The 10,129-nt window shown below is 35.1% G+C and overlaps 2 protein-coding genes across 2 annotated transcripts; one reads left to right on the top strand and one right to left on the bottom strand.

Annotated features, from left to right (window-relative positions):
* Nucleotides 1-2,061: 2,061 nt before the first annotated feature.
* LOC132167785 (uncharacterized) lies at nt 2,062-2,953 on the top strand. Its single transcript, XM_059578810.1, has 3 exons — nt 2,062-2,168; nt 2,263-2,315; nt 2,542-2,953. Exons 1-3 carry the CDS (start codon nt 2,108-2,110, stop codon nt 2,668-2,670), a joined length of 243 nt encoding a protein of 80 aa, XP_059434793.1. The 5' UTR covers nt 2,062-2,107; the 3' UTR covers nt 2,671-2,953.
* A 1,996-nt stretch (nt 2,954-4,949) lies between these two features.
* LOC132167830 (protein phosphatase 2C 57) lies at nt 4,950-9,576 on the bottom strand. Its single transcript, XM_059578863.1, has 11 exons — nt 9,075-9,576; nt 8,284-8,412; nt 8,051-8,153; nt 7,624-7,734; nt 7,029-7,108; nt 6,848-6,901; nt 6,057-6,173; nt 5,843-5,897; nt 5,669-5,701; nt 5,527-5,573; nt 4,950-5,224 (listed from the first exon to the last, which is right to left on the bottom strand). The coding sequence occupies exons 1-11, from the start codon at nt 9,383-9,385 to the stop codon at nt 5,101-5,103; spliced, it is 1,164 nt and encodes a 387-aa protein (XP_059434846.1). The 5' UTR covers nt 9,386-9,576; the 3' UTR covers nt 4,950-5,100.
* Nucleotides 9,577-10,129: the final 553 nt, after the last annotated feature.

The following is a 10,129-nucleotide window of genomic DNA, read 5'->3' as shown; positions in this document are numbered from 1 at the left end:
TTCCTGGCATCACTCTATGTGCTGCAGCTTTCTCCATCATCTCTCCTTATACAATACAACAGTGAAAGGAGCCCCCAAAAAAGAAATGGTTGGGCAGTGAGAGAAATATAAGCATCCTAAATGAACAGAACCTACCACTTTGAGCAGTCTTGTAGTGACTTCAAAATGCCTGCTCCTGCACTTATTCTCCTCCTCCTCCTCCTCCTCTCTTCATAACATGCATTCTAAAACGTGGCACAAGACTCAGATTACACAATTATGCAGAGTATGCAATAACACATGACAGTGTGACAATTGTAAAATCATATTGTCATTGGCTTCCTTTGTTTAAATTTTCATCTTCTGTCTTTTGGTTTCTATTCTCAAAACAAAAATATTAAAAAATGATCCACAAACACAAAACACTCACACTACCCAACCTCGGGTACCTATAAATTGGTATCAAAGCCGTTCCAATCCAATTCCGTACAAACCAAAAAATGCCCAAAAAAATGAGCAGCCATTCATTGTCCCCCACCACCCATAATTGCCACCATGGCTCCAAAGAGCGGATCCAAAAATTAGAAGTAGACATGGTAGAGATCAAAGACGCAATGCAAAAAATGTTAGGGAGCCTTCAACGATATTTAACAGAAATCCTTTCTAAATCAAGACGTTTTGACTTTTATGTTATATCATAACACTTTTTCAAATAAAAAACAAAAAATACCTCCTAAAACACATTAACAAATACACCATGTATCGTTACAATTTAACCACAGTTAGACGCAATGACTGAGCTAGGTAGTAAGAGGGGGCAAATGACCTCCTAAATATAGAAGATCTTTTTTTAAAAAAAAAAAAAATTATTTTTTATTTTACTCTATCTTTTAATCTTATTTCCTGTATTGAACCTTAATTTTTAGGTCGTCTGCTTACTTGTAATAATCTAACCCCCGACAACCTAGACTGTTGCCAAAAACGGAGTTTTAGCAAGTTACACCCTATAAACATCATCATTACCAGCATAGGGTCTCAAGGAGGATGATTAGTTAATTTTTTTTTAATTAGTTTTTGTTTTAATATGTTGATTAAAATAAAATTAGTGTGTTGGGGGAGTTGCAAAATGTTGAGTTGTCTCCCTCTTGCTAGTGCTCCCACTAATGGCTCCCCCCCCAACATTCAACCCTCCTAATGCTTTTTATTTGATTTCATCTATAGTAATAGCCCACTCTTTATGTTTAATTGTCTCCATCTATTGACTTAGGAAGTGATGAAAGCCGAAATATGAGGACCAAAAGCATCATACACCATAGTGGTGTTGGTACCACGGATCTATTCAGAAAGAAGTCCATGAATCACCACTGCCAATATAAAAATATAGTGTGAAAAAAAAATATTATTTTATTTTTCCTATTCGCTCCGAGTGTTTCATAGCCCAAACAAAGTAATAATGCTACTATTCTTTACCTCCATTTTACACTCGCTTACGTGACTTGTTTTAAGTGGTTTCGCATATCAACTGCTTAACAAAAAAAAAAAAAACCATTTAAATACGTCCTGTTAACCGGTGTGAAATGGATGTGAATTAGAGTAATATTACTCCGAACATGCAAAGTTAGTGGGGTTGCATGTGACATTCATATGGGCAGTCGTTTTCATATGTTTTATTGAAACAATGGGCGTCTAAAGTTTCAAACAGGATTAATTTTGTTTTCAGAACAATGGGGGAGCCTAAAGTGCTGTCCAAATGCATAAGAAATGAGTGATGAGGCTCTGGCACATGTTAGTGTGCAGAGAGAAGAAAAGCAGATTGACTTATAAAAAGGTGATAAACACCCCAAAAGCCAAGCTGAAAGTGGCTAGAGTTTGAGCCATGCAAGGGATTGTTTGCAGTACTGTCCACATGCATACAAATTCTGCTTTTTTGATGCAAAATATAATAGTGCAGTTGACTTTAGAGTTGTGGCTAAAGTTTAATGCATATCATCATCATTCTGTTGCTATGAGGTGGGGTGCACCATGACAACAGCTCTCATGACACATTTTCTACCACCAAGTAAGCATAAAAGCAGACCCTCCCTGCTAAATCCATAGGCCACCTTGAAGAAGAAGAAGAAGATCAGCCATGGCTCTTAGAATCAAAACTGTTATTCTACTTCTCCTCATTCTCCTCATTCCCTTATCAGGTGAGAAAGTTTTGAATGTTAATTAATTACCTTAGACCTCTGTTCCAAATATTCAAGTAGCTTAATAAATAACAAATTCTCATGTTCCATGTAGGCATAGTTGAAGGCTTCAAGGATGGCACCATCCCCTATCACTCACTTTACAAGGTAGCCTAGCCTACCAGATATTTTTACTTTTATAATGGAAAAATATGGATACATTCCATATGTGTAAGGAAAGTCACATTATGCAGATAGCACTTTTTTACCAACTATAATATGTATAGTTACATTTTATATGATTTTATGTCTAACGTAAGGTTATTTTCTAGTTACATATATACTTCTTTGCTAACAAAATGTGATTTTTTTTTTTTTTTTGGGTTTGTTAAAGGATGGTAGCCGAATGAAGTTGAGGAAGCTTCTAGAGTTAGATTCTCTGCTGGATTATGATGATGCTGGAGCTAACCCTAGGCATGATCCTAGAAGGAAGCCTGGAAATGGTGGTGGCAGGAACCCTTAACTTCCCTTTTGGGCCCTAATTAACTATATAATAGACACTACTCTCTCTCTCTCTCTCTAGGGGTTTTGATCATGCATGTTGAAACGTAATATGTAGCATTAATTCCAAATGAGTTTCTTTATGAATGATATTATATAACCCTAGTTGTGGGTGTAGTTTAAGGGCCTTAAAATATATATGACCTTTCCTTGTATGTATATCAGATGTTTCCTATGTATGCAGTTCTGCTGCAATTGCTCATCCTGGATATTATGTATAAATAAAGTTGCTACTATTGCTTTAATACCAAAAATTATATTAAATATAAGAAGCAAGATATAATCAAATATAATTGGTAAAAATAAAACTGACCATGCACGAAGTTTACTGGTTGACCAATCTTAACAGGCAATTTACTGAAATAGCAAGCAAAAAGCCATGCTGATCAGTGCATGAAGAAATTTATAATGTAACACAAGATATTGCAAGCTTGAAACTAAGCTCGAGTTGAATTGGAAAATACTTCAAAATTTTAAGGGACAGCCTAAACATGTATTATATTTGGGAAATTACAATCTTCAGTAAATGCTCTAAAGCAGATGAATTGTACGAACAGAATTGAAAACATGTGGCCAGTGATTTTGTGGCTATAATGCAAGGTCAAAGTATGATTACAGCAAGAACAGGATATCTACAGTCCTTCCCATTTCCCATTTTTTCTTTTTTTTCTTCTTTTGGGTGGGGGGGAAGAGACCAGAAGAGTCACAGTTAACATATGGTCTTGACATTTTCAGAAATCTTTGTTCTCAACGTCCAAAAATTTATTGCTTGTAATGATTTCATGTTCTGACTACAGTTTGGATTTTAGTAACAGCAAGTCAAAAATACATTCTTAAGCACCATATAGTTTCTATACAACACTGAAAATTAGTGTGTGTATTATTGGTGCCTATAAGATAATGGAGGTGAGGGATCCAACCAATAAAAGATGGCAAGATAGTTCCACCCACTTCATCAAAACCAATTAATATTTTATTATCCCAAATTGACTGTCAAAAATTGAAGATTTTGTACACCAAGATTAGGTACAATGTTTCCTAATGGTTGTTTCCAATTATAGACTTGAGACCACATCCTATGGTTTTTGGAATTCAGAGACCTACTAGTCTTTTTCAACGCAGAAATTCATTGAATATATAAATTTAATAATGGTTTTAAGCATCAGCCTTCTTTTCAGCAGTAGCTGTGAGACTCATTTCTGTAGAAGTTCTCTTCAATGCTGACTTCAATTTTGTTCTTTTCATACCCTTCCTCCTCTCTTCCTACAAATCAATTGGATATGTAGGAATCTGGCACCATTCCACTTCTCCATTTCACTGTGGCTGACCATAGCACACTTAATAGAAACCTCTAAACCAAATATCTAAATCCCCTTCCCTTCTCCTATCAAGTCGCAGGACATCTATAACACAACTTCCTAGCCTCTTAACTGAATTAGATAAGCATTCTTGCTCTATACACAATCATGGATTGAACTTTTATCAATTAGTCTTGATAGTGACATGTAAATCCTTGATTATGATTTCTTTCAGAATTTGTATTAGTTTTCAGTACGTTCTGTACTCCTCTTTGACAGGATCCATAAAATATAAAAGGAAAAAAAAAAAAAAAAAACTAATCTCACATTGAGTAAAGAAATCAGTCCTCATTTTCTTGGAAAAAAATCATTGTTCCCCTTCCACTTGTTGACTCAAGTACTTGTTCTATCACTAAGGGAAGGATTCAGAGAGAGTGACCACTGACCAATCTATAGACTGGACCCTGGCCATGGAGTAAAAGCTCCAACACAACCAAGTCTTTTTATTTTAAGAATTACTACTCTCTAATTTTTATCCTTTAGTTAAGAAACTTTGATACATACATATGTATGTTGGTCAAATAGAATAATTAAATACCCATCTTGTGTAAATGTTTTGTCTAAACATTACATAGACTTTTGGATCTTACAATGGTTTCTTTTAGCTCTCCTACTAGGCTTAACAGTGATATTGCATCTTAATACTAAGATGTTCTTCCAATCAGGTGAGAGGTTATAACAGGATGAGTCAGATTATTGAACTAGTGAAAATATAATATTTCTTGGCAGGCTTTTAGATAACAGGAAAGAGCAGTCAGTCTTTGAAATTCTTCCTTTATAAATCCTGATCTTAGGTGTAGTCATCACTATTAGAAAGAATTTGCATTTGAATATGCTTCATGTTGCAGTAATTACAGTACAACTGAATTTTGGAAGTGAGATATATGAAGTAACAAAGGTCTTAGTATTCTTCTTTGATTATTCTTTGTTTCCTAAACCAACATTATAAAGGTGTGAGACATGTACAATTGCATTGTACATAGAGAAAATCTGGAAATCTGTGTTGATTTATATACACTGCCAGAGGTTGAAATCTATAAAGACAGCAGAGATGACATCCAAATTCCAAGAGACACGAGACCAATAGTAGCAAAAGCTTGCCCCAATTCGTATACAAAGTTTTGTTGCTGTAGTGGCAAATTTTGCCAATCTGTCCGCCTATGCAAAAGTCAGAACCACGGCAAAGTGAGAAAAGTTAACAAAAATAGGCAGACTATGTAAAATTCATCTCTAAATATGCAAAAGATTACAAGCATAACAGTTGCCAAAGAAATTTTTAAACCATATTTGAACTCTAGATTTTTGACAATTACAGTTGGAAAAGAATATTCAACTTTGAGTCTTGAGACTTTGAGTCTTGAGATTATTGTCATTCTAAGATGTATTAGTGTTTTTTTTTTTTTTTTTTTCAAAGGCTGAATCAGATTTATTCAGTCATATATGAACAAACAGGTGCATACCCTAAATCAGCGATGACGATGCTGACGTTATCTTGTGATTGTCGGTCCTGCAGAGCACATAGAGTTTTAGGTCACTAGAACTGCGAAAAAAAACATATAACCATCTGTGCAGAATAAACAAATTGTTGATATGATTCATTACCAGAACTTCTTGGGCAAGTGCTTCACAAGCTAGCTGAAATCAGAACAAGAGGAATGTTAACACTGTCCATGATTAAAATAGCAATGAAAAGAAAGAAAGGCAAAATTTGAACTGGGTTTTTAGGTTATAACAATTTTATGGAACCTATATATTAACAGGAGGTGTGATATAGACCTGAACGTCTCCATGCTGTCGAAGATGATTTCTAACAAAAGTAACTACATCTGAGCTGAAAAAGCAACAGCAAAAATGTTCAGTGTCTGCATATGAGCTGAAAACAATAGCAAAAATGCTAAATGATTCTCCTCTCTTGATTTTAGCAGACAATGGAAGTCAATTAAAACAACTGCAGACTCTTTTTAACAGACTGCCTAATGGAATAGCCAACCTGTTCATGTAATCCCATAGGCCATCAGATGCTAACAGTACAAACTCCACATCTGACCCAAGAGCAGCTTGAAAAATATCTGGAGATGCAACAACCAAGTCTGCATTGAATTGTACACTGGTACAAAATAAATGTTTTAACTGTCAAAGTAATCTTGTAAAGTTTGTGGTATGCAATCAACAACTATAATACCAGAAAAATGGTGTATCTAATTTATGTTACTAATTCAAAACAATTTTGGGTATCTAGTGAAGCTTCATCTCATGAGATAGTAATTTAAAAATCCTCCTACATTGTGGAAATTCACACAAGAGTTACAAGCATACTCCAGAATTGCATCAACCAAATTTTTAGAAATTTGAATCATATATTTTCAGACCCAAGAAAGTACCAAGTCGCTTGAAAACTTCAGATGATAGTTAATATGTGGGGCATAACATAATCGTTTGTCAGATGGATACTCCTCATCCATCCATTCACAAAAAAGATCATATGTTGGATCTCACCATTCAATTGGAAGTCTTTGAGTACAGATTCAAGCCTTCGCAGCACTCAAATGATGACCCGAGCTTATAACTAGGAATGGCCATATAGTTCATTTAAGAGTTGACAACAGATTAAATTATGTGATTAATTTGATCCAATCATCTGATATGGCTGAAAATGTGTGAATTTCATGAGGAAGGTGAGATTGACAACACTCATATAACAAAAACAACAATAATAATAAGCTGATCTGACACATATAAGTGAAAACACAAATAATCAAGAAATTATATGAGATTACCTACCGAGAAACAAATTTCTCAGACCATCTCCCTTCTGCTACTCCTTTCTTCAGCATCCTTTTCATAGTGAAAACAAAGAAGACCATCAGGAGATGCATATAGTGGTTAGGCACATATTAAAATTTACATGAAAGAATCGGGAGCCTAAGTTAAGACGAAAAAGAACAGGGTAGAAAGACCAAACTCATTCTTCTTTGTCTTGAACCGCATGTCACCAAAAGCGCGAGCTATAGCAATGTCTCCACAAATTCTTCCATTATTAATCTGTAGACACCATAAGAAAACTTGTCATGAGACATGTAATATGGATTAGATGTGAGCTCCAAAGAAAAACTGGAGTTTTAATTAATAATCTAAATAACTAAAAGATATGCCCCGGTTTTAATTTCAAAAATGTCAAAACGGTAAAGCCAAGTAAATATGCTAATTGAATCATAATCAAGGATCTCTAAAAAATAATTTCAGGGGAAATTTCAGTATGCATGGAAAAAAGAGAGCAATAATAATAATATGGTAGCAACATTCAGATACTCCAACTTCCTAGTACATGGCAAGCTGAGATGTATAGAAGCCACATAAATCTTCAACCTAAAGTTAAATAAAGTTGCAGAGAGGAGTATTGTTGACCTTAAATTCTTGGAAGGCGGCAAAAAGCAGAGATGACGAGAAATGCCAATTTGAAACATCCAACAAGTTGGTTTATTAAGGAAAATGGATTTTTGCATTTCATAGTAGTTTCAGTTTTAATTAAATGGAAGAAAATGAATGGAAAAACACACCCATCCACCTGCATCTCTAACTCTTTTGATTTCTTGTAGTGAGGCCATGTTGCTTCCATAAGGCCGATGAGGATTGGTTAACACTTCCACTTTTCCAGAACGAGATAGGACCTGCATCAACAAGGGAGCAAAGAAAATATGAAAAATCATATAAATCCTCTAAATCTCTGGTATCATTGACTCAATCTAATAATTCCTGAAATTCTATAGGGGAAAGAGTTCTTGGAGTCTGCCACTTCTACCATACTCAAACCATAAAACTCACATTTTTTTTTTCGGTTGTATTCCCTTTCCTTTTACTGATATCTTATTGGGAGCTAAAACCACAGTATTTGAAAAAATAATAAGAAATTTATCGAAGTAAAAAGCTTCAAAAGAACAATAAGGACCATGGGGTCCAAAAGGAATGCTAGAATTGGAAACGTACCACACATGAGTCACCAATATGTGAAATAAACAGCATATCATTTCCAATGAACATTACAGTAGCTGTTGATCCAGATTCGTCTTCCTCCCCAGACATTTCAAGCCTTGAACAAAATGAAACACCATCTAAACCTTCGATTCAGTAATATAGAGAATAAAATCATATTGGGACAATATGATTTGCATATGCTAGGCAGACAAAATGATTTTCCTGAGACATATATATGTGCATACCAATTTAATAACTTCGTATCAGCTTTTACAAAAGCCTCCTTTAATGCCTCTCTAATGTTTTTGAAATCCTTTCCCCTCAAAAGCAATCCACCTTGTAAAGCTGCAACACACTCTTTATAAAGCTCATCCCTGTTGTTGGTACATAAGATCAGATGGGATCTTGAAAAGCAAACTTAATTAAAAATTAAGAGCTCCAGATAATATTCCACAGCTTTCTTTATAATAAATGCCAATAAATTGTATAAAAAGTCGTATACATACAACGAACTGGGCTATTGCAAAACCTATACAGAAAGATGGAATGTTCCCATTGATCCATAACATGTCTTGTTCAAATGAACATAAGAATGGTGACAATATTCAGACTTTGCATAAAAAAAAATGCAATGAAGTTAGAGTTAGTCAAGAACTTACAAACAAAGTTAGAAATCAAGAATATAGTCAAGATTTTGAGGAATGAGTTAAAAAAATGTTTGTAAAAACATCTATATCAAGGATTACAAAAAGAGATTCTTAACAAAGATTTACTTATTCTATAACTTTTCGAATTAATTATCGAATTTCAGAAATAAGTACCATCTCATGCTCAATATTTGAGAAAATCCCTCCTAATATGCACAGGTTAGGTAACCATGGAAACCCACCACGCCTATCAGTATAAATGCTTCCCTAGAATTGCACAGAAAGCAAATTAAACAGAAAAACATGCAAACAAGGAAAACACAATCTTCTCTGTTTTTTTTCGTTCTCCAAGAATTATATCAAGTTACATAATTTCCATCTTGCCTGACCTGAGGAACTTGACAGAAGAAAAGCCACCATGCCCATCAAACACTGCAGCAAACGAGAACCCATCAAGGCCATCGGACCGGACAACGACATCATCCTCCATCTCATCCCGGGGACCCTGCCGGGTTGTCGACCCCCAACGGACACCGGCAACACCTGTCAGTGATGACGGTGCATCAATAGCAATAGCCGAGCAGCATCGGCTTCTTGCTTTGGTGGTACAAGTAGATTTCTTGGGTGGCTTCAAGCTGGAGCTGCTGTAGTGGAACTTTGTCAGGAGGAATTTCTGCAACTGTGGGCTTAGTAGTGCCATTAACAGAGTTTGAATCAAACTCAGTTCGATGGCTCAAAGTGTTGGAAAACAGCTTTGGACGAGGAAGTGGTTGAGATGGTTTGGTTTAGTGGAGGATAAGAGAGAACGAAGGAAGGCCTCTAACTGATTTAACGGATTGGATTCTAGATTGGGTGGTGTCCTTCACTGTGATTGGACAGAGCAGCCAGTTCAGATGTTGACACATCAGATAGGACCCATTACTTCACTGTCATTATGAATTGTCAAAACCTGATCATTTGCATTTCTACAAAATGTATGGCTGTGGGTCGGCTGTCATTTTTTGCCACGCTCGTTGCACCGCAGAAGACTTTCGTTTTTTGGGTGTTCTTTTGTTTTTGATTTGGAAAAATAAAAAAATAAAAAGTTAACAAACTAAGCCCTTAAAATGCTACCAAGGTAAAATTTCGTAGGAAGCTTAGAAAAAGGTCACACATTTGATTAGATTACTTGTAATTACATGGTAAATTGCTCAACTATTATTTGCTGGTGAAGAAAGAATACTAGTAATTATTTGAAAAGCAGTGTTTAAAGCGGTAAAGAAAGAAATTTCTACTATTGTTCATTCCTTTACATAAAAGCAAAGAGGAACAAAAAAAAATCACAATTGTTTTCAGAGGTAAATATTTTTAGAAAAATTTTATAATTACAACTGGTGTATAACTCTTTTACAATTTGTTGACATTATTCGGGTTTAGAGCCTGACATTGTGTTTATTTTTCGTCA

Source organism: Corylus avellana, chromosome ca1 (genome assembly GCF_901000735.1).
Source record: "Corylus avellana chromosome ca1, CavTom2PMs-1.0".
Classification (NCBI taxonomy): Eukaryota; Viridiplantae; Streptophyta; class Magnoliopsida; order Fagales; family Betulaceae; genus Corylus; species Corylus avellana.
Note: the sequence above shows the minus strand (reverse complement) of the source record. Positions and strands in the feature narration are given on the sequence as shown.

What these genes read in the sequence shown, in the direction of transcription:
- LOC132167830 (XM_059578863.1), bottom strand. Translation starts at nt 9,385, where the DNA reads ATGGCACTACTAAGCCCACAGTTGCAGAAATTCCTCCTGACAAAGTTC. An exon ending in TTAGAGATGCAGGTGGATGG is followed by an intron (nt 7,109 to 7,623) that starts GTGTGTTTTTCC and finishes TGGTGTCTACAG; the next exon opens with ATTAATAATGGAAGAATTTG. An exon ending in TCTGAGAAATTTGTTTCTCG is followed by an intron (nt 6,174 to 6,847) that starts GTAGGTAATCTC and finishes ATTTTGTACCAG; the next exon opens with TGTACAATTCAATGCAGACT.
- LOC132167785 (XM_059578810.1), top strand. Translation starts at nt 2,108, where the DNA reads ATGGCTCTTAGAATCAAAACTGTTATTCTACTTCTCCTCATTCTCCTC. An exon ending in TCTCCTCATTCCCTTATCAG is followed by an intron (nt 2,169 to 2,262) that starts GTGAGAAAGTTT and finishes TGTTCCATGTAG; the next exon opens with GCATAGTTGAAGGCTTCAAG. An exon ending in CCTATCACTCACTTTACAAG is followed by an intron (nt 2,316 to 2,541) that starts GTAGCCTAGCCT and finishes GGTTTGTTAAAG; the next exon opens with GATGGTAGCCGAATGAAGTT.